The 24,850-nt window shown below is 40.0% G+C and overlaps 1 protein-coding gene across 1 annotated transcript in view; it reads left to right on the top strand.

The window, feature by feature from the left end:
• LOC103604338 (piezo-type mechanosensitive ion channel component 2-like) overlaps window positions 1-24,850 on the top strand; it is a gene marked incomplete at its 3' end in the record, with an annotated part of 102,556 nt that overhangs the window by 12,588 nt on the left and 65,118 nt on the right. Inside the window, exons 2-3 of the mRNA XM_008588897.1 lie at window positions 1,254-1,464; window positions 2,754-2,967. Of these exons, the coding sequence (XP_008587119.1) occupies window positions 1,254-1,464; window positions 2,754-2,967 (425 nt within the window). The remainder of the gene's footprint in view (window positions 1-1,253; window positions 1,465-2,753; window positions 2,968-24,850) is intronic.

Raw genomic sequence — 24,850 nt, 5'->3', positions numbered from 1 at the left:
AATCGTGTGTGTGTGCATGTGTGTGGGGGGGGGCGGTCGACTTGGGGGAGGGCAGGTGGAGATGCATCCTGTAGCCTTGGCTTCATCATTAGCCAACTCAAGCCACCAGTAATCTGTATCCTCCTTGGCAAACAGAAGGTCTCTGAGTTCTCAAGGCCACTCAGCACCTACCTGAACTTGGCAGCAGCCCTCCTCCAAGCCTGCCTTCTTCAAGTGACCTTGGTCATAGTAAAAGGTCAGGCATCATCAGTGACTATTATGTAAATACCTGAACTAAATATATCAAGAAAGAACCTTTAAAATGCGAAAGTGGAGAGGCCAGGCTCTACTCTTAAGTCTGAAATCGATGCTTCAACTGGGCCTAGAGACAAGACTCGGTCAAGCTGAAGATGTGAAGTCCGTTGGCCTCTGGACAAATGAAAACAAATCTTCGTGCATCTCAAACAGACCTCTTTCATTTTAAGGTGATGGCTTATATTTATGAGTCCTTAAAAAAATCCTAACCCTTCTAGCGAAAGGTTTTTTTATACAAAAATTTTTTCTTTTTTATCGTTTAAAGACAAAACAAACAAGCAAACACACCTTGGCACACTCAATTTAAAATAATACATGGAAATATGTGTTTGTTCTGGTACATGTGTTTCTTCCCTGCAGCTCTAAGGGTAGTGCTGAGGCACTGAATTGCTAGGATTGAATCAGCATATCATCTTCCAGAAGGATCAGATGGGAAGTGACTGTATGTTTAGCCAAGGAGCCCAAGACCGCTCATACTCCCACAGCCAGGAAATACTGAAATAGCGAACAAAGATAAACTTCAGAAAAAAAGGGATTTCCTAACCACCAATCAGGCCTACCCTTCCAGTTAAAGCCATGGGTAGTTTTATCAAACTTCCTGTCACCTTGGTGGCAAACATTGTAAACTTGAAGAACCAAACCCAGATTGATCAAAGCTAAGATCGTTAATAGATGTCTCAGACAGTTGCTTCTGCCTGTCAAAAAATGAGCACATGTAGGTAACATGACATGGGGACCCTGTGATTAGTGATGTTTCCTGTTTATTTCATCAGGAAAGATCAAAGTTGCTTGGGCTTTATACAGGGACTCTCAGACCTGGGGCGACTAAGGTGGTTATCTGCATTTTCTTCTGATTTGTGAATTCACCTCATTAACTAACCCATAAGGTAGGAACCATATAATCTGCTGGGTGGGTAGGCAGAGTTCTGCACTGTAATATTTTCTGTTTTTTTATTTAGGCTGGAAGAGAAAAAATAGATTCAGAAGAGGCCCTGATCTCTGAAGAGGATTTAGATGGAGGAGACGGTGTTGAAGGTGACTTGGAAGAAAGCACAAGGTTAAAAATGTTCCGCAGGCTTGCCTCTGTGGCCTCCAAGCTCAAGGAGTTTATTGGCAACGTGATAACCACCGCTGGAAGAGTCGTTGTGACCATCTTACTGGGCTCTTCAGGTAAGGAGCCTCGCTGACCCTGGGCTGCACAGAGTCGAGAGGCTCAAGCAGCACTTCGGTGGATAATGAAAGAAATGGTTGAAGAGAAGGTAAAGAAGGGAACAATCTATTCTGTGACATCAGAATAATAACTGTAGCTCTTGTAAAACTGGCCACATGTACAAACCGTATGAAAAAACAGTTTTTCCTGACTAGTTCCAGTTTTGATGTTTTTAGATGGTTTCTGTAACCTCTGTACAGTAATCTCTTTCCGTATCTAAGTGACTTCGTTTTCTATGTTTAGATTAGAATAACAGCTATTCCTCTTCCTTAGAGCCTTTGAATGGTGGTCTGCCACAGTTAACCCACCTCAAGCCTTTCCTGTGGGTTCTAAAGGCACGTCTGTGTGCGTTGAGTCATTAGTGATCTTAATTTAACTCTCCGGGATATACTATTTTTCTTCCTAAGTTAGAGTGTCATCTTCCAGTACAGACACTCACTTCATTTCAGTTTGGCACTGACTGCTTATTAAATAGTAGTGTTATCTTGATCTTCTCCCGCCTTCCATCGCACTGCTCACCAGTGCTCCAGAGCCATGGGGAAGCTTGTTAGAGCAGACTCACCCAAACTGCAAAGATGAAGCTACTGAACTGTTTTATAACAAAAAAAAAAAAAAAAGAAAGAAAAGGAAATAGAATTTCTTAAGAATAAAACCCAGTATTTTAATGAGGAGTCATTTCAAAATGTCCAATAAAATTGTTTTAAAATACCTGTAAAGGAGTTACCTCCTTTGCACCTCCCATTGTGGTGAGAGTGAAAGCCAAATTTTATCAGAAAGAACAAAATTTTAGCGAGACTTTAACCGCCGCAGATGTAATATTGTTATGGATTTTAGTTAATTGAAAACAAAACTAAGTCATTAGAAAGAATATGATGTCAAGGAAAGTTGAAATGGACATAACATGCATTCCTGAAAAATTTGGGGGAGAGGTAGAAAGATGGAAACAGGCAAATTCTGCTGGTATGAAAAGTGGATGTTTACTCAGCTCAAACGTGACAGGTAAAATTTCTTCATTATCTGGTATTTGCCTGTATTTACAAAACTATCACTTCATGTACAACTTTGTTCACAATAAATATAGCATTAATTCTGATTATATAAATAAAATAGGGTTAATGTTTTTAAAACCTCATCAATACCTAAAAGCATATGAAGGAAATTCACATAACTCCCTGCAGTTTCCTTTCCTGGGTGGCAAGTGAATTTCCATTTCTATCATTTTTTCGTGATTGCATTTCTTCTTCCGTAGGTATGATGTTGCCATCTTTGACATCATCTGTGTATTTCTTTGTATTTTTGGGTCTGTGCACCTGGTGGTCCTGGTGCCGGACGTTTGACCCGTTGCTGTTCAGCTGTCTCTGTGTTCTGCTGGCTATTTTCACTGCTGGACACTTGATTGGACTTTATTTATACCAGTTCCAATTCTTTCAAGAAGCAGTTCCACCCAACGACTACTATGCAAGGTAAGAGAAATCTTTAAGGCATTTCAAGGAGAGGTCGTTACCCCTACCCATTTATGAACTTGATTTGGCATTGTGAATTTGCAGAGGTCCTTGATGGCAATTGATATGTTGAGCAAAGATTTGGTGAGGGTGGATGAGGAAGTCTAGCAGTTTAATTTTATTGAATGACACAGTCTAAAGGAAGAAGATGGTCTCCTCAGATGGCAGTGACTCTGGCATGTGAAAGGAGGGGGCTGCTGTTTGTAGCAGGCAGGACAAACACAGGGTCTCAGCTGGGGAAAGGTGTCCAGTGAGGACATTTCACAGAGAATAATGAGGATGCATCACAAGCATCCATCTAGAAAGAGCTCCTACAGGCCAAATATACAGGGACAAAGTGAGCATCAAAAATGACAGCTAATTGATCATAAACATTTAAAAATCCATGATTCCTTGGTGAAGGGAGAGAAAAGAGAGAAATTTTTAATAATTTGCCTCAACGGAGATGACTATCATACCAACTTCTTACTGTGATAATGGGAATTAAAGGTAAAGAATCCTACATTTACTTTGACTTTTTAGAAAGAATTCTAGGCCATTCTCAGTCACTGAGCGAAAACTCCTTACAGGAAAACGCCAACTAATGAAAGGGGAAGGAATAACAGAATTCAAAAATTATTATTTATTGATCCTTAATGAAATGTTTGATTTTGGCCACAACCTGAAATCATTACTTTAAAAGGTTTTTGGGGATGTTTGGACAATGACAAAGTACAGCCTCATTGATTGTTTGCTAATTACAAAGGAAAAATCATACCTTTACAAAGGTGGTCAACAACTTAACCAGTTGATCAAAGTTAACATTACGGAACACGAGGCAACTCCGCATTTCACACCCGTCAGCGCAGAGCAACATACGAGGCGTGCAGCATCATGTTAAGGCTTTAGAACTAACCTCTAGTGCACAGGAAATATAAAGGATAGAAAATAATTTTAATGGCTCCACAAGAAAAGCAATCAGAAAAATCCAGAATGTGGATTCTACAAGGCAAATGATCTGGTCTCTTCAAAAACCAGGATCATGAAAAAGAGGTGTGTGTACAGAGAGTGGGGGCAGGAACTGTCCTGGTTGAAAGGGGAACTAAAGACACCTGCAAACACATGTGACGCGTGGCTCTAGATTAGACCTTGGTTCAACAACAGATCTCTAAAGACATTTTGGGTTTAAATGGGGGAAATTTTAATATTCATTGGATATTATCTGACGGTGTAGAATTATTGCTAGTTTTTAGGTGTATGATGGTATTGTGCGTAGACAGGAAAATGTCATTACTTTAAGAGGTACATGGTGAATTATTTAGGGATGAAGTGTCATGATGTTGGCAACTTTCAAATGGTTTATCAACGAACATGAGAGAGAGAGGGAAAGTCAGAACAAAGTATTTAAACTAGGGATCGGTATGGGGCTATCTACTGTCCTACTTGAACTTTTCCTTGTCTATGGAAAAGGTAATGATTGAAGTTGCAGAAGAAAGCAAGGGAACAGAAATGGTAGGGATGAAGTGTCATGATGTTGGCAACTTTCAAATGGTTTATCAACGAACATGAGAGAGAGGGAAAGTCAGAACAAAGTATTTAAACTAGGGATCGGCATGGGGCTATCTACTGTCCTACTTGAACTTTTCCTTGTCTATGGAAAAGGTAATGATTGAAGTTGCAGAAGAAAGCAAGGGAACAGAAATGGCAGGAAAGGCTGTGAGTGTGAGGTGGAGATTGCATCAGAATTCTCTCCGCTGCGCCCCTGGGGAGTGGGGTGGTGCCTTTATCTTGTTGAGAAATGAGGAATATGTCTTTTAAAAGAACACTAGTAATATTAGCATGCAAGCAACATAGGCTTTTCTCCTTCCAAGAGATCCTCATATGGTTTTCATATAATGGTGAGTCTGAAAGTGGAATGTGTTGCATGGACCTAGTCACCTTGCCTTGATCGATTCATGTGTGAAGTCTGGCCATAATAAAAGTTGCTTGTGTCTACACACTGCTTAAAAAAAAAAAAAAAAAAAGTTGTTCCGTCAGATCCTAAAACCAGTTAAATTTAGCTAAAATAAAAGTTGGTGTCCAACACCCATACACATAAGCACATGCACAACCTAATTCTAAATCCAGTTGGGTCAATGGATTGTATAAACCTGGAAACTTCAGAAGTATAATGCAGCCTAATAAGAGAAGAATTTTATACAGACACATTGAAACTGAGGAGCCTCTTTAATGGTGTATATTCATATAGTATTTATTTTAGGCAGGAGTGAATAAATGCTAAATTTCAGTACAGACATTAGTACTAGACTGAATGAATCCTCTAATTTCTTTTAGACATTTAATTTTTGGTTTATTGAGCACATGTAGAAAAAAATGTTTCATACTGTTGAAAGGGCTGAATTTTAGGGGATGACTAAATTGGAAATGTAAATATCCTCTGTAGGGCAGTGGGGTTTTTTTTTTAGTTGGGGGGGGCGGGGTTGTCCCTACTAGTTTAAGGATCTTTTCTGCCACCTAGAGGCTGACGATAGGAAATACTTGGGTATTCATAACCACCGTGAAAACACTTGTATACATCAGGCACTTTTTCTCCGAAGTCCCAGTTAGTAAATATGTCAGACTTTGCGGTCTCTCCATTCTTTCAAGAAGTCGTCATAGTGCAGAAGCAGCCAGGACAAGATGTACGTGAATGAGCATAGCTGTGTTCCAGTAAAACTCTGACAGACATTTTGTAGATAATCCCTTTAACAGTTTAAAAGGTCTGTTACTATAATCTCATAGAGTAAGTCATTAGAAGTGAGTTTGAGTTAAGCAATGCAATATGTAACCTTCCTTGTAGTTTTTTCCACCATTAACTTGGTGATACTAGGACTTGGCATTTTATTCCTTTAAATCTTGGAAATTAACATCTTTAAAACAATAGTTTTTTCCTAAGGCATAATTTCAATGCATTGTTATTTATCCTGAAGTTTGAGTTGGAAGAAAACAAACTGGTGGCTAGCAAAAAAAAAAAAAAAATCATCTTACATCTTACGTAGGCATTTATCACCAATTTCATTACCACAGAGACTGTATCGAGCCCTTATATCCAGCTTCCAGGTATAGCTCCCCTTAGAATGTCCAAGCACTTTTTATCTCCTTATAAGCTTTCAAATGGGCTCTCTGGTGAGAATTAACCTTATTTTTAGAAACAGCTAATTGATTTTTGTTTGTCGTTAGTATAATACATGTTGGTGATTATTGGGAAAAATAAAATAAAGAATAAAGGAAAACACATTTTAAAACTGTAATCCTAACTCCCAGAAATAAATACTTCTGCTTTTTCGGTCTGCATTATTCCAATATTTGTCCTATGTATATATGTACTTTTTAAAACAATCTTTGAATCACATTGCACATATTGTTTCATAATTTGCTTTATTCACCCAAATTGTGCATTTTCCTATGGTGTGAAATGTTCTTCTGAAATGTGATTTTCATAGGCTGCAAAAGTGTTTGATGTGTAGCTATATTATAATATATATCGATCCCTGAGTTTGACCATGTAGATTACTCCTCTTTTTTTGCTCTCAGGAATAATGCTGTGACGGGCACCCACATTATGTCTACATCTTAATGAACTCATGGTGAGCATGTTACAACTGCTGTTCTCTCAGTTGTGAAAAAGCCTCCGCAGGTCTGGGTAGTGCTTCCTTCCACTAGAGGATCTGGGATTTTCAAGCATCCTGGGCCAACATTGTTAATTTACTGGTCTGTAATGCCCTGTTCATGCACTTGTTGCAAATTGAAATCCCATGCCTGTGTGTGGCACAGATCCAGGGTTTCGTTTTTTCTCTAGAGTGATCCCTTCTTTTAACCCAACAGCCCTGAGGGAGCATCTGCTCCTTCCGGCTTCATCCAGAATTGTGGTAGAATTTTTTATTACTTTTATTGAGGGGAGGGTGTAGAGAACGAGCAGAGAACATGTGGGACTGGCAGGAGTGGAAGATTAATTTGGATGCTTGACATGATGTTGGGTCAGGGAAGAGAATCAGTGATTTCCTTCCATTTGTGCTCACAGGAGAGGCGTCACCATATTTTCCAAAGCAAAATTCAGGACTCATTATTTGACAGTGACGAGTGTACTTATGGGAAGGTGAAGACACTGTGTCTGAAAGTAGGATTAGGCCGCCCAAGTCTGAAATGTTGTACTCTACTATAACCATAAAAGAGAATTAGTGACCACACTTCAGAAGCTGATGCAGCAGAATAAAGCTTCGAGATGAAGCCACATAACTAAATCTAAGTCCAATAAGAGAACCACTCAAAGTAGTCTGTCTCACGGAATAGAGTCCTATTACAACGGCTGTTCTGGCAGGTTTCCCTAGGAAAACGGTGAACTAAACAAAATTTGCCATAGATGGCGCAAAGTATAGTCCTTTCCAAAGATACTGTATTTTCATAGGGAATTTCTGTAGACAGCAAACACTGTACGTTTTGAAAGAAAAAAATGGAAGAAATTTTGAAAGACAAAATGCAAGAAGGGAAGAATTAAAGTTGTGAGGCTGATGTTCAGCTTCCTGCAGTCCTGTGTGTGTCGTCACCTGCTTTCTTCCCTGTAAGGCTGGCTAAGTTTGTGAATCTGGGAGTGCTGGACAGCTTCTGTCCTGTGGCCTTCCCGCATTAAAGGTGCAGAGGGTGCACTGAACAGAGGACAGGGACAGAGGCAGGAGGCCCCCATGTGCGCTCCCATCATGAATGTGCGACACTGAGATGATTTAGAATGCACTTGTGTGTGATACACTCATTTTCCTGTGCTTGTTGGTGACTTCTATTAAAAGCCCATTTTAATAGTTTGGTAGCACATTGTTGGCTGTTTCCCTGCGAAGGTGATACCTAACGTAATTCTGAGGTGAATTAATCTAAAAACAATTCTGGACAAAATGTGGGCTGTTTGTTTTTAATATTGAGCTCTCTAATAGTTCAGGCAAAAGTTCTGAAGTAATTAGGGGTGGTGGGCATGGCAGAAGGCTGAAATAAATGCCTATCATTCCCTTAATTACAACGTAGATACTTGGAACCCATGCATTTATTTCCTAATCCTGTTAATGAACATTTTCATATGTTAAGCACTTTGAATAATTCCTTAAATTGTCTCTGCTAATCTTTCACTGGCTTTCACTCCAGCTGCTGAACTTCCTCTGGATCATTCACAGAAGTCACTGTGGGGTTGACCTTGTTGGCTCAGATTCAGTTTTGGTTTTTTGTTTCCTTTTTCACCTTAAATTGCGAGGTTTGAAAAAGAAAGAGTAGGAAGGAATGGGAAAGATTCTTGGGGCGTTCTGTTTGAAAATAGCATTCTCTGTTAAATAAATAGACCATGATCTGGCCTGTTGCCCTTTTTTATATCCTATTTCAATAAACCATGATGATTAGAACATGAGTTATGTTTAGTGAAGGAAAAAGTTCATTTTTATTTCAGTGTTAAAGCAATGTAAGAAAAGAAACAGCAAAGCCTAAAACTCCAAAACTGAGTTTATTCTGTGGCAAACGAGGAAAACGTTAAAAACAAACATTAAATGTTCAACATCATTTATTATATTTATATCATTTTTATAATAGTTATAAAATATCAATTATATAGAAGGAGAAATAAAGGCCTTGAGGCTTATGTCTTTTTCTTCTGGCTTGGAGAAGCCAGTGGATCGTTTAGAAAATGAAAGAATGCCAACAACTCTTCAGTTAGGTCTGCCACAGTCAGCTTTGCAAGAGGCTACATAATCCAGGTTGCATAAATGAATGCACGTTTGCAGCCGAACCCAGGATTGCTAGGGTATGCCTGTCTGTCTCGCATGAGAGTGGTCTGAGGTTTGGTAAACAGGACAGCACAGAAAGACTAAATTGTTTTTAAGAGAGATCAGTTGGCAAGAGCTTTTTCTGAAAGTTATCCAGTGTGCGTGGAAAAATTAATGTAGGGCCGAGCCCATGGCACACTCGGGAGAGTGTGGCGCTGGGAGCGCAGCAGCGCTCCCGCCACGGGTTCGGATCCTATATAGGGATGACCGGTGCGCTCACAGCACTCACTGGCTGAGTGGGTGCGGCCGGTCTCAAAAAGGACAAAAATAAAATAAAATAAAATAAATGTAGCACATGTTTTAATGCTGAGGAATGTGAAGTAGCCCAACCAAGTTAGCACTTTCCTTCATCTTTGCGTGAAAGATGGCACCAGCAGTTATCTATAATGCTGTTTTTTAATTTGTAATGTTTTGGTATGGTGATGTAATGATAAGCAAACTTGGTTTCGTTTTGAAAAGATTCTTAAGTAACTTATTCTAAAGGACTCGGAGTTCACATGTGCTCATCTGAAAGGTGAAATATAGGCGCCAAAAGAGAAATTAATGGACCTTCCACAGGTAAATGGACAACGTAGACACTTGGGGACATACGTGGGTGCAGTGTGGACTCAGGATCCCAGGGCAGTGGGGGGTGTCCCCCGCAGCCATGATGCCTGGTGTTGTGTATAAAAGCAACTGCTTCTACTGACTGAGCCAGCATGCCTTTGCACAGGGTGTCTATCCAGCCCAGTGACCTTCTGCTTCCCAGCCTCGCCTTCCAGAATCCCAGCTGGGTTAAATGTTGTGGACCAGACTTCTTGCCTTTTGCCTGTTGAGGGCACCTCCTAGAAAGGGTCTCCCTATCGGCTTTCATGGAGAAGATGCCTTATTTTCTGGGCATTCCTAGAATGCTCCTCAGTTGACCAGACTGTGCGACTCATTCTAGCGCATCCCTAGCAACAGCAGCAGCTCACCTGCAGATACCTGCCAAGTCAGGGCTGCTCTGCACAGCTGCTCTCATCCCACCATCAAGGATCAAATGTCCCCTCTTGGAATAATATGATAGTAAGAGGATTATACTAATACCTGGGAGCTCATTCTCTGGAGTCCCACAGCTCAGGAATGAAGCCTGGCCCTGCGACTTTCTAGACAGAAAACCTGGACAAAACCTTATTTAAACTCTGTGTACCTCTGTTTCCTTACCTGTAAAGCAGGGATGAAAACAGTTCCTGGCTCAGAGGAGCTGTGTTGTACTAAGTAGGAGATGTTTATCAATGTGGGCGGTGCTTATAAAAGAGGACTTGATTTTTATTGCTGTAGTCATCACACATTTTATTATTCAAATTCATGTCCCCATTCCTAGCAGTTCTAGTCTCATCTCCCACTACACTTGTAGCTCCCTGAGCACATAAAGCTGTTCCACCCTTGTACTGTTTCCTTTGCTGGAAATGACCTTTCCTGCTTATTCATCTCACTGGCTTCTGCTCCTCCCTCAAAACCTAGCTTGGGCACCTCCTTCTGGAACCTTCTGTGTTCCCTTTGTGAGGAAGAAGCATTATCTTCTGGGCAGTTACTCTGTGCAAACTTGCATCCCAGCACTTGCTGCCTTGGGCTGTCTTAATCTGCTGTGTGGACATCTGCCCCTCTGGGTGCTGCAACGGCCCCTGTTGGCTTCAGTTCTCTCAGGATTTAATACTTGTGATCACACACTGGGCTCTCAGGAACTCTCAGTCCAAGCTTGTTTTCTCCTGCTGTGTCCTAAAACCCTTGTATTTTATCTCCTTGTGTATTAAAATAATGTAAAACTTGTTTTTCCTGAACTCTAACTCCCAGGTATGGCCACTGGCTATAAGATATATGGGGAATTATTGACCCCGGAAAGGTCACTGTCAATTTCCATGTGCCCACGGCACTCCCGCTGCCACCAGTGCTCGTCCACTGGTTATTTAACATCAAGTTCAGCTGAGAAAGTAAGTGAGGCTCATGGTAGAAGCAGCCATGGTTCCTGGAGAGTGGTCTTAGCAAATATTTAGTCTTTGCTTTAGAAAAATGGTGGGTTGAAATTTATTTATTTAGGAAACTCAAGAATTAGCTTTATTCCTGATGGTCAAAATAAACGTGGTTAAGGTAGCAAATAGCTTTCATTCTCCAAGAAATTAGACATTGCCATTCATACTCAATATGTTCTTCAGAGACTCAGTTTACTACTTATTCTTGAGAGACTTTGGATGATATTTCTTAATTGGGGGGTGGGAGGGTTGGTCTTGAAAATGCTGTTAATATACCTGCTCCAGACTGGTGTGGCATGGGGAATACCATGCTCAAGGGCCACCAGTGCCCAGGAACGAGAAGCATGCCAGAAACAGCTCCACTTGCCTTGTGTAGTTTCTGTGTACAAAGCATAACACAGTGTGGGTTTTTTTGGTTAAATAAACTGTTATATGTGAAGGTTAATAAGTAATAACGTTTTTATGTATCTACTGATTTCTGATTTATGTGGCATCTAGTAGTTTACTAAAATCCAATCCAGCAAAATAATTCTTCTTTCATCTTCTCTTAAAAATCTCACCACCATCACTGTATTACTGACATACAAAAAAATCAATCCTGTCTCTGGAAAAATTTGGTAACTATTTAATTCTGTTTTTTGATATAAAACAATTTATCTTATCTGGCAGAACATATTCCTTAACCAAAACTAAGTTGAAGTTGTGTGTGTGTGTGTGTGTGTGTGTGTGTGTATAAAAGGGGGATAATTATAATAATAATAGTACCTTCGCCGTAGGTTTGTTATGAATATTAAATGAGGTAATATTTGTAAAACAATGCCTGGAACATATGAAGAACTGCAAAGAGGTGTTTGCTAAATAAATTTGTTAAATAAGTTGTTGTAATAGCTAATCAGGTATTCAGTGTGTGATTAGAACTTTAGGAACAACGTGTGACTATGGTCTGTCACATGTCTTATTTTTTTCTTTTTCCTTTTTGTCTTTTTTCGTGTCCGGCAACGGGATCACAACCCTCGGTGTTGCGCCCGCACCTCGCTCAGCCAGTGAGCGGGAACCGGTCTGTATGTGGGATCCGAACCCTCGGCGGGAGCGCCGCCGCGCTTCCCAAGCGGCGCACTGTAGCAGTGCGCCACCGGGCCGGCCCCTCACATGTCTTATTTTTAAATTTTGAGTTCAAACATGAATTTTGGCTTCAGGCAATTTGATTTTAGGTGCTTATTACCTGACTTAGAAGTTGCTGTCATTTTTGGTCTGCGTGGGCACTGTGCTTGGTGTACTGCATTCTTACCTAATTCTCACAGTGCTCCTAAAAGTAGGTCCTGTTTATTTTTTATGCCCATTTTTTAAAGGGCGAAACTGAACCGTACAGAGGTTAAGGAACACATCAAGGCCACGTGTTTACTAAATGACAGAATCAGGATTTAAGCCCAGTTCTGCCTGACCTCTATACTTGTGGCCTTCTGAGCTATCCTGAGCATAGTCATCTTCATGAAATAGCAAGCCCACATAGTAATATGTTTCCACTGCCTTCCTAGAATATTTATGAAGAATTCCTTCATGCTACCCTGTCCAGAACAACTTGGTGGTAACCCAGCATTTCACCTTCTCACACAGAGGTCCAGGAGCTCAGTCATTTGGGCCTTAGGAGGGAAGCTCTGTAGCCAGAGCAGCATGAGGCAGCCTGGACCTAACGGGTGCGGACTGAGCTAGTCCTTTGGACACTTAGCATTTGGATCTGGCAAGGAGCCCTTCTAGAGGATTCTGTCAGCAACTTGAGGTTGTATTTCCTCTTATCTGGTGCTGTATCTAGCATGCCACAGGCTCCAATGAACACTTGCTAAGTGAAAAAAAAAAGGGCTTTATTACATTTAGTCTTTCAAAATATAAAGGAGAATAAAGATTAGGCACATCCACAATTACATTTTTTAAAAACTTTGCTCCAAATGGTTGTTGTCAATGGACATATCACAAACTATGCCTGGATGGTACCTTTAGCCTCTTCCCAGTTTAAAAATTAATAGCAAATCAGTGATGGTAGAACTTCTAGTGGTAGAAAGATTAACTGTTACTTCAAGTTAAGATAAAAGTATATGAAAAATTAAATCTAAAGATATCTTTTAGGAAAGGGCATTTTAGAGCAAAACAATTATTTAGCTATCAAACTTTTTTTTGGAAAGTGTGATCCTCTTATTCGTTAGGGTTAAGATCCTCACCCATGTTCTGGATTGGAATTGATTGCAGCAACACCTCATTAATTTTCCAGTTTGATTGAGGATAAGCCAACTTGGCTGCCTTGAGAAGTATTTTGAGAATAAATATACTGAAATATATCGCCTCATAACTGCTTGGATTGTTGAAGTTCAGAATGTTGCTTATGCAGTAACTTCTGCTATTGTATCTGCTCTTAGTTTCAAATAAACATGACTCAAGAACAAGAGATTAGTTCTAAGAATGACAGCCAGGATGCTTTGGTTTTTCTCTTCAGAGTCTCTCCAAAACAAGCTTTCAGCTAAGAAAATTTGATGTTTTCATAAGCTTGCTGGTTACTTGTTATTGGTACTGGTGTACTATTTTTCTTAGCAGCTTTATTGAGGTATTACTGATATGGAATAAACTGCACATATTTAAAGTGTACAATTTGGTAAGTTTTAACATAAACACACCCAAGAAACTATCACCACAATCAAGACATGAACATACCCACCCTACCCAAAGGTTTCTTTGTGTCCTTTCATAGTCTCTCTCTCCTGCCCTTCCTGCCTCTCCATCCCATCCCCAGCAACCAATCACTGGTCTGCTTTATGTGACTAGATTAGTTCAAATTTTCTAGGATTTTATATAAATAGATTCATACAGTGTGTCCTCCTTGGGGGGAGGAGGCGCAGGTTGGGAGTGAGAGGCACATCTAGCTTTCACTCAGCCTAGTGATTTTTTAAGACTTACCCAGGGTGTAGTATGAAAGTTTCAGTTCCATATTCTTACTAACACTTGGTAAGGTTGGTCTTTTTTAATTTTAGGCATTCTAATAGGTGTGTCCTGGCAATTCAATGTGGTTTTAACTTGCATTTCCCTAATGATTAATGAGACTGAGAATCTTTTCATAAGATGATTTTATAGTCATATAGTTTTTGATGAAGTGTCTGTTAAAACATTTTACCCATTTAAAAAAAAATTAGAGTTGTTTTTCTTGGTATTGAGTTTTGCGAGTTGTTTAGATAATCAGGATATCAGTCGTTTGTCAGATATATATATTTTTTTGCAAATATTTCCTCAGTCTGTGAATTATCACTTTTTTAATAGTATCTGTGCTAGAGCAGAGTTTTTAATTTTGATGATGTCCACTTTACAAATTTGTTCTTTTATAAGTCATGCTTTTGGTGTGGAATGTAAGAAATCTTTGCCAAACCCCATTTCACTAAGTTTTCTTCTATATTTTCTTCTAGAAGCTTTATAGTTTTTTGTTTTGTTTTGTTTTGTTTTTTGCCTATGGTATTACATTATTTCAGAGTCGTTTATTGAAAAGACCATTGTTCTTCATTGTATTGCCTTTGCAGCTTTTGTTAAATATCAGGTGTCCACGTTTGTGTGTTTGGGTTTATATATGGATTCTATTCTGTACCATTGGTCTGTTCATCTTTATGCCACTGTCTTGATTACTGTAGCTTTATAATATGTCTCGAACTTATGTAGTTAATCCTTTTTTTAAAAAAATTTATAGTAATTTAGGCTAAGTCATTTATGTTTTCATATAAAGAGAAATTTTACATCAGTTTGTCAGTTTCTACAACAAAAACTTCTGGGATTTTGATTGGGATTACATTGATTCTATAGAACAATTTATGTGGCATTAACTCTTCTAATTAATGAACATAGTATATCTTTCCAAATATTTAGGTCTTTTCGAATTTCTTTCAGCAGTGTTTTTTAATTTTTAGTGCACAGGTCTTTCACATCTATTGTTGGAATTACCCTTAAGTATTTCATAACATTAATGCCATTGTAAATAGTATTTTTTATTTCAATTTCTAACTGTTCATTCCTAGTACATAAATGTACAGTACTTATTGTATATTGGTCTTGTATCCTGCCACCTTACTAAACATGTATTGACTTCACAGATGTTTTTGTAGATTCTATCAGGTTTTCTATATAGACCATGTCATCTACAAATAGACAGTTTAGCCTGGAAGCAGACAAGAAAGCACACCTGGAGTCCTAGGCAAACAGCCATGGGCTACAGCCCCCTCTGCCTGGAAGCAAGGCAAGAGAGCACACCTGGAGTTCTACGCAAGGAGCCGTGGGCTAGCCCTTTCTGCCAGAAGCAGGCAACAGAGCACACCCAGGGTCCTAGGCAAGGAACTGAGAACAGTACCCCTGCTCAAAAGCAGGCAAGAGAGCACATCAAAAACACCATTTCTGTGTGGGTGGTCCACCACAGCCACGGCCACAGCAAGCTGCCAAAAAAGTGGCTTAACACCACAACAGCAGCTACAGCCATTGTGCAACCAGTCTGTCAGATGCTCAACTACATTGACACAAGGAGAGTCACCAGCAGAGACCGGAAAAAGAAGAGAACATCTCACTCCTCAAATCCTACTCCAGAGTAATAGAAGAAGCAACTGTTCTACCAGATGGCCAGACATCAACATAGAGATACTAGTAACACAAAAACCCAGAAAAATATGACACCACCAAAAGAAAACAGTAATTCTGAGATACCAGACCCTATAGAGCAGAAAACTCTTGAAATGACTGAGAAGGAATTCCAAGCAGTAATCTTAAGGAAACTCAGTGAGATATGAGAAGATTCAGTTAGACAACATAATGAAAAAAGAAAAAAAAAATCCAGGATATGAAGGAGGAAATTTACAAAGAGATTAATACCTTAAAAAGAATGTAGCAGAACTTATGGAACTGAAAGATTCATTCAATGAAATAAAAATAGCAACTGATAGTGTAAGCAGCAGGCAGCAGGCTAGAACAAGCAGATGAAAGAATTTCTGATCTTGAAGATAATCTTTTCAAAATAACCCAGATGGACGAAAGGAAAAAAGAGTTTTAAATAATGAAGAAAATCTAAGAGAGCTGGCAGACAAACTTAAGTGCACAAAATGGGTGTTGCTCCATAAGGGGAGAAGAAAGGAAATGGCATGCAAAACCTACTCAACAAATTATAACAGAAAACTTTCCAGGTATAGGGAGAGATGTGGACCTTCAGATCCAGGGTGCTCAAAAATCCCGAAATAGATTGAGCCCCAAAAGATCCTCTCAGAGACAGATTACAGTCAAATTGGCAAAACTCAAAGACAAAGAGAGAATCTTAAAAGAAGCAAGACAAAAGTGTCAGGTCACCTGTGAGGGAGCCCCTGTCAGACTAACAGCAGACTTCTCAACAGAAACTCTACAGGGCAGAAGAGAATGGGATGACATATTCAAAATTCTAAAAGTAAAAAACTATCAGCCAGGAGTACTATACTCAGCAAGGCTATCATTTACAAATGAGGGGAAAATAATGTATCTTCCAGACAAACAAAAACTGCAGGAGTTCACTACCACATGAACAGCCCTACAAGAAATCCTCAAGGAAGTCCTTCATCTGTCTTTCTTTTTTGTTCTTTTTTGTTGTTGTTATTGTTTTAGCTCCCACTTATGAGTGAGGACATGCAATATTTCTATTTCTTTGCCTGGCTTATTTAACTTAACATAATTTTCTCTTAAGTTCATCCATGTTGCTGTGAATGGCAGAATTTCATTCTTTTTTATGGCTGAGTAGTATTCCATTGTATAGATATACCACATTTTCCTTATCTAGTCATCCATCAATGGACATTTTAGGTTGGTCCCAACTTTTGGCCATTGTAAACAGAGTGTGATAAACATGGTGTAATTTTCATTCTAATTTCCTCTTTGACCCATTGTCTATGTAGATATGTATAATTTGGTTTCCAAATATTTGGAATTTTTTCATAGATATTTTTCTTTTCATTCTAATTTAATTCCACAGTTGTCACATTATATGTACACATCTCATCTTTCATCATCTTTCAGAGATTACTCCCATTCATTGCCTGATGTATAGTGTCTCCCAAATCATTGTTTCATATATTTTGGTTGCTCCAGGCAGGAAGGCAAATCTAATCACCATCACTCACCTTGACCAGAACTGTGTGATTAATGGTGCTACAGACAGAAGTTCAGCATGTTGCCTATCCCTTCCTCTACAGATCAGCTCAGTTCCTGATGCTGCCTTTATCAGCCACGTGCAGTTCCCTTCATACTCCACATCTAACTAGGATTTCTGTGCTGTCACTGATGGGAAGGAGTTGGGTAATAATCTTAGCATCTAATCAAAATTCACTGGGCAAGACAAAGTGTATGTTTTCTTGCATTTTCCTTCCCACTCTGGAGGATCTGGTCCCTGGCACCAAATGTAGCTGTCAGGAAGAATATGGCCATAGTGATAGCCATGAGCCGAGTTCAGATAGCAGATCTAATGTATGTAGAATACCTTTTAAAAGGACTTATGGATCAATTCCAGTTGTTTCAATTATATATTTTCTGAGAGGTGAGCTGAAACCATCCTTTTACTGTCAAAGTCAGATATTTTTCATGCTTGTTTTCAAACTATAAATATGTTGCTTTCATTGAGTTAGATTTTTCTCACCTATTATTCAACGGACTGATTTCACTTCAAATTATGGAAGAAATCATGCCCGAAGTTAATGTTGATGGAAAAATGTTATGGTCACTTTCCTGCCCACTGCTACTGTGAATAAAAAAGAAACAGATCTAGCATCAATTTCCTTGATTTACTGGGTTTGGTATTGGTTAATCTAATATTTCACCCTTCTAAACCTTTTAATCCTATTCTGATACTAATGTGTATTACAAAAACATGCATCTGCATGAAAGATTAAGTTATATACAGTCATGCATCACAAACAATGGACCACATATACCATGGTGGTCCCATAAGATTATAGTGGCTATACCAGATAGCCTAGGTGTGTAGGAGTCTATACCATCTAAGTTTGTATTAGTACACTCTACAGTGTTCACACAAAGACAAAATTGCCTAATGACACATTTCTCAGAATGTATCCCCATTGCTGCATGACTGTATTAGTTTTATCTATATGACACCAAACAAATAAAAAAAATTATTCTAGGACAAATTGATAATTTATTTATTAGACATTTATTGATGGAAGAGGATTTTTCATAAATATCTTCTTTATCCTTCTTTAAAGTTACTTTGGGCTATATTTCCATGATACATGCTGCAAATTAAAATATTTTATATAATCCTAAAAAAGATAATTCTCAAGTATGGTCCATTTGGCTCATTTATTGTCAGATCATGCTACAGAATATTCCATGGAAAATTATGGCTGTTTTCCATGATGTGAACCTTAAAAACTTAGGACTCTGTCTCAGAAAACACAGAAAAATTTTACCAGTACTTGAAGTGAGAAGATCACTTATAATTTCTAGTTTTATTTTTGGTTAGACTTCTGCCAATTGTTTCCTTTTCTAGATCTGCATATTTCTTCCTCATATGACTATTCTTACAGAAGATAGATTGCTTCCCCCTGTTATGGCATGCCTCCGTGAAATGGATTATCCATTTTTTTTCTCTTAGATTTTTCTGACCTTTCTGGTAGAAAATGAAACTCCTTGGTCAGTAATTTACAGGTTTGTCTTTAGTGACCTTCCTATAGATTAAAGTGCAAGAGAAGATAAGACAGCTACTGTCCTGGGGGTGACATACTGTCTTGTGGGCTCAGTGAGTAGCCTTTGTGCCCTTCAGAGTTAACCCCTGCTGCTTGACTGCTAAGGCAGATGTGGGGCGAGTCATCATGTCCCCCTCCACCTGCTATCCACCACGGCATGAAGTGGTCTGGCAAAGCATAAAGAGTAAAAGCTTGACAACCACCTACATATGGGATGAACAGACCAGAGCCAATTTCCTAAAAGCATTCTACCATATTTGAGTAATATTCCCCCCAGAGTGTGGTACTCTTTGATGACAGTGTTAGTATCTTATTCTGGGTATCCCTACCTCTGACTATAGTACCCAACACAGAGTCAGGACTCAGCAACACTTGCTGATTAAAAGGGTGAATCAAGGGCCGGCCCGGTGGCGCACTGCTATAGTGCCGCTTGGGAAGCGCGGTGGCGCTCCCGCTGAGGGTTCGGATCCCACATACAGACTGGCCGCTCACTGGCTGAGCGAGGGGCGGGAGCAACACCGAGGGTTGCGATCCCGTGGCCGGTCCCGGTCCGGTACGGGCGCAACACTGAGGGTTGCGATCCGTTGCCGGTCACGAAAAAAGACAAAAAGGAAAAAAAAAAAAGGTGAATCCATAAATGAACTTCCTGTTGACTAATGCCCTTTCTTTTGGGTTTCCTGATACTTTAAAAAGTATCAGTTATTTCATCTGAGAAGTAGGGCGGGGTGATGATTTGAAGTCGGCAGACCTGGACTCGAAAGCCTCAACACTTAACTATGTTTCCAGTCATTTGAGCCTCAGATCTCCATGTGTGATGGGAACAGTAGCAGCTGCCTTGCAGAGTTGTTGTAGGACATTTAACATAGTTTCTGATTCATCAGAGGAACCGTTTCCTTGCTGTTGGTTTCCTTCTCTTCTCTTCTACTCTGTAACTTTATTAGTTATTAACTATATAGAACTTTAAAATGAGGTATTTAAACCCACATTTACATGATAGCTACTTAGGGAAAATTACAGTTGCATGTAATAAAAGTGCCTGAGTTTACTGCCTCTTACCTTGTGCTCCCCGGTGCACAAGATTGCAGGGCTTACCTGGAGGGCTAGGTCTTCTTCTCATATGCAGCAACCCATGAACATGGAAGGCAACTGTGCCTGGGAGTCCTGGTCCTGACTCATTTCTCATGGTTCTCTCACAGGTGAAAATGTGTTCCGGTGAGGGAAATAGACTATAAATTAATAACATTCATAGCATATAAACATTCTCTCATGAGTCCTACATGTGACATCAGAGAAAGAGTGTTTTTACTAGTTAAATACTTCCAAATGGCCTCAATTTGTCTACCAACAATCATAGTCCTTAGATACAGCACACCTTCTACCCAGTGCAAAATTGCCCTTTGGACAGAATGCTTTTATTACAAGGCAGTATCCTGCAAATATAGCCTAAAGCCCAATTACCGCAAATTGGCAAATAGTTAAGACACATATGTGCCCCCCCAAACTTCAAAGATGTGATGCAGACCCGAGGGGACTCAACACAAAGTTTTTCCAAGCTTGAAAAAACAATGTAGTGTGAAATCTGTCAGATTACAATTTTCTTACACAAGAAAGTTTCTATGGGTTTGGCATGGAAATGTGTTTAAAGCATAAGTAAGAAACTAATGAAAAGCGATGGTTAAACATTGGCTGTGTTTTCCATATGATGCAATGCAGGGGCTGGGGTGGGGGGAGAAAATTGGATGCCAAAGTGGCAGAAACTCCTGTGTAAAGGGCAGCATTATACTCAGATGGATGGGATGCCAGAAGAAATAGAGAGAATCTTGCTGGGAAGATCGTGTAAAGATAATTGCAGTCTTGTTCCTGCAAACGCAATTGTCCAATATTGAGGACATTTCATAAAACGGTTGGAAACACAAACATTACTTCTGTGACTACCCACACCTTTTCACAGTGTGTTCTTGCTTTTATTCATACATGAAAATGAATTCTGTTCCCCCCACCAGCAGGTAGACTTTAGGCCTTTACTTACATTGACTGCACCATATAATTCCGGATTGTGAAGAGCTTTTCACACCATCTGCCAGTGGTTCCTGAACTTCCTTGCTGGCCCCAAGCACAGGCCATGTGCCTGGTGGTAAGAATGGAGGGTCCCCGCTTGCAACCTTCTCCATCACCCCCATTCTAGGAGTCCAGGGGGTGGAGCACTGAAGCAGGCATGATGGGTGCGGTGTGAAAACGTATCCTCAGGAGGTCCTATTTTCCCCTTCGAGGGGACTTTTTCCCCTTGAGGTTCACTGAATCCAAAGACTCTCCACATTCTAGAGTTGGAGAATTATTAAAAACAGATAGTGGAAACTGCTGAAGTCAACCTCCCGAAAGTGTCCATTCCATGTTCTGTTGCTGCCCACAAGAGCCCACACATCGCCCTCCACTTATCACGTTCCTTTTGGCATGGAAAGTAGTTGTGAGTCATTCCTGTGCAGAGTATTTTCTTGTCTAATGTAAGGAACCGACGTACAGAGCGGACGTGTGCACGAATGCGTTCTGCTGAAACCAGTCCATGATTGTGAGTGTCCCCAGTGGCCCCTTCCTCTTACTGTTCACACTACCAAGATGACAGAAAAACATGTTTCTTGGGGAGCCACCTAAAATTAATAGTGGAGCATAATACAATGTTATAACTTCTGTCCAGACTCCTAGCTACCTCCCCAAACTTTCCCAGCCTGTGCCAAATATTACCTTAAGAGACCCATTCACCTGGAGAGGGATGTGCTTGTGTTCCATCTTAAAGGGGACAATTTATACTCTCGTTTGCCAGCAACATCAACATGGTGTTAAGCTGTGACCCTGGCAAGAGCCAAGTTTATGTTATACTTTATAGTAACAGAAATAATAATAATAGTAGTAGTTGTAGCCAGAATATCATGTTTGTCATTGCCTTAATCTAGTAATTAGCAACAAAGTAGTAGAGTGAACAAATGTTTGACCATAGTCTCCAAGAGATCTGGTTTCTGATTCTAGTTCTTTTCTTCAAGGTAGAAAGTGGCCTTGAGAAAGCCATGTCTGAGCTAGAAAGAAGGGGGTGGGTACCGGGTGGAGGCAGGCATGGAGAGGCACAGGTTGGCGGTAGCTAAGATCTTCTCAGCTCAAAGATATTTATAGTTTGAAATAGATCCACAAGCCTTAAAATAAGTGAGCCAATAAGCTTGAGATGGGATTGTTTGCTTAGATGGGAACAGCTTTACTACTCAGTACTAAGATTTAGCTTTATAAGTTCCAGTAATAATGAGTCAGGGGAAAAAGAGTTAGTATAACTCAGGACTCTTGAATTGGAGATGAGGGGTGTGATTCCAGAGAGTAATTAAGTGTGGCTGAGAGTTATTTTACTTCATTTTGTAGGAATTTGTTAATGCAATCCAGTGACAGAGAGAATCATCTCAAGCCATTTGCAAAATCAGAAGGTTTCTGTTATATCTTAATAGGAAGAAAATTGATGTATAAGTGACATTGGCTTATTTGGACTTATTTATACATCAGTTTCTGACACTGACATTACACTATCAGAGTAAGCAAACTTTTTCATAAAGGAAGTTGTAATGGAATGTTTGCTAAGATACTGCTAGTCAGAATTGGGTTTTAGTGAAAATTACTAGAAATGGTGAATGATCAATGTAAGAACTTGGTTAGGAGTTTCACTGTGTAGCTAAGTTTGGTCATAGGCATATTGCCAATATAACATTATGTATGTATTCTAATGAAATGATGTTCCTAAGAATGCTGAAAAAATAGAGAACGAGTATCCCAAAAGGTTTTCTGTCTTTATAGAAATATCTGTTTTATATTTAACAACAAACACTCTTTAGTGGCTTCTTGCTCAGTATTATAAATTTGGGATGTCTATTTCTCATCCTGAGCCTTTCACCTCCTTACCAAAAAAATGAGGTCACTTGAGTGGCCTTTAACTAACTAGGAGAGCTGCTTAGACCTTTCAGGCGGCTATAACGAAACACCATAGACGAGGTGGCATAAGCAACAGAAACTGATTTCTCACTGCTGTGGAAGCTGAGGAGTCCACGATCAAGGCTCCAGCAGATTCAGTGTCTGGTGAGAGCCTGCTTCCTGATTCACAGACAGCACCTTCTTGCTGTGTCCTCACATGGTGAGGGGTGAGGGAGCTCTCTGGGGTCTCTTCTATAAGGGCACTAATCCCTTTTGTGAGGGTTCCACCCTCATGACCTCATCACCTCCCAAAGGCCCCAGCTCTTATCACCCTCACCTTAGGGATCAGGCTTCAATATATGGTTTTGGAGGACACAGACATTCAGTCCATAACAAGAGCTTTTGATAATGCACTTGTGAAAGTGGAAGTGGTAAAAGTGGATGTGAGAAAAGGACACTGGGGGTCTCCTGCTTGGGAGAGGAGGAGAAGACCCTGAAGGAAGAGTTTCTCCCAAACTAGCATTCCAGGACTCCGCCTGTTATGGGCAGCACAGCTTCATGGAAAGGCATGTAGAGTTCACACAGGCCTTGGGCTTCCTTGCTGTGAGCCTGCCAGTGGCTTGAGCTTTTGCAGTCTTGGCTTCTTTGTCCTGCAGTTGGTTGAATAATACTCACCTCATGGAATCAAAGAGGTGTTAAGATGGGCTGTGGATGCAAAGTGCCTGACGCCTGACAGGAATTCACTCACTTTTGGTTGCATTCTCCCAGCAATGAAGAAGTACAAAAGGAAAACCAGACACCTACTTTGTGTAGTGGGACTGGGTTAAGAACTATAATAGTTAAGGTTTATTGAGCACTTATTATTGTCAGGTGCTGGTTACTTCACTTAATCCTCGCAAAAGCTCTGTAAAGTAGGATCTGGTTTTTTTTTTTTTTTTTTTTCCTTTTTGTCTCTTTTTTTGTGACCGGCAACAGATCGCAACCCTCAGTGTCGCGCCCGTACCGGCCCGGGACCGGCAACGGGATCGCAACCCTCGGTGTTGCTCCCGCACCTCGCTCAGCCAGTGAGCGGCCAGTCTGCATGTGGGATCCGAACCCTCGGCGGGAGCGCCGCTGCGCTTCCCAAGCGGCGCACTGTAGCAGTGCGCCACCGGGCCGGCCCAGGATCTGTTTTATTATGCCCATTTTAAAGATAAGAAAATTGAGGTGCAGATGAGTAGTTTACCCCAAGTCACATGACAGGAGTGGCAAAGCCAGGGTTTGAAGTCAACTCTAACTCTGAAGCCCACGTTCTCCATCACCCCCATCCTGCTTTCCTACTGCACAGAAAGGGGCTGAGCTCCTCTTCAGAAAAGCAGTGATGACAAGGACTAGAGAGGAATGCCATCCAGGGCCAAGGATCTGTTCACAGGGGAGCCTTGAACTTAGGGAAAGAGCAAACTAATGGGTTCTCCAAATGGAGGACTTGCAAATGCCTTTTTGTAAGCAGAGTCGTGAGGCTCCAAACTGAGGAAATAAAGCATATTTCACCTGAAGCCCAGGGGACAGGAGGAAGTGTCTCTCCAGCATTCTGAGAAGTTTGAAGGGCTTTGGACTTCCTTCAAAAGTGGACAGTAAGGAAAGTGGGGAAAAGAGTAACTTTATGGTGCAGACAGCTGACAAACACTGTCTCATCCAGGTGATCAAGCTTAACACCATCAGTGGTAAGTTGTGTTGGTAACGTCTATCCTTGATATGATGTGATGAGTGGCATTTATCTCTGTGGTCTTCCTCCTCAAAATCCTTAAACCCTGCCTAACCATGACAACACAAACCAAAATTAAGGACATTCTACAGAATACTTAATCAGTACTCAAAACTATTAAGGTCATCAAAAACAAGAAAAGTCTGAGATGTCACAGCCTAGAGGAGCCTATAGAGATATGACGATTAAATGTAATGCGTATCCTGGATGGGATTCTAGAATGGATAAAGGACATTGGGTTAAAACTAAGGAAATCTGAATAAAGTATGGACTTTAGTTAAAAATACTGTAATCAGCACTGGTTTGTTAGTTGTGACAAATGTACCATACTAATGTAAGATGTTAACAATAGAGGAGACTGGATAGAAAGAATTCTCTACTATATTTTCAACTTTTCTGTAAAACTAAAATTATTCTAAATTTTAAAAAATATTTAAACTATGGCTAGGGACTGTTTAATGTAGAATATAGATATAGAGATAGATAGATATTCTTTATTAATTTTAGTGGCTGTATAGTATTCCATAATACACATGGATATGCCATAACTTGTTTAGACATTCTTCAATCACGGTCATTTAAAATTTTTTTTTTTTTTTTTTTTTTTTTTTTTTTTTTTTTTTTTTT

Source organism: Galeopterus variegatus, unplaced genomic scaffold (assembly GCF_000696425.1).
Source record: "Galeopterus variegatus unplaced genomic scaffold, G_variegatus-3.0.2 Scaffold5091, whole genome shotgun sequence".
NCBI classification, from domain to species: Eukaryota; Metazoa; Chordata; class Mammalia; order Dermoptera; family Cynocephalidae; genus Galeopterus; species Galeopterus variegatus.
This window is presented reverse-complemented; position numbering and strand designations above follow the sequence as displayed.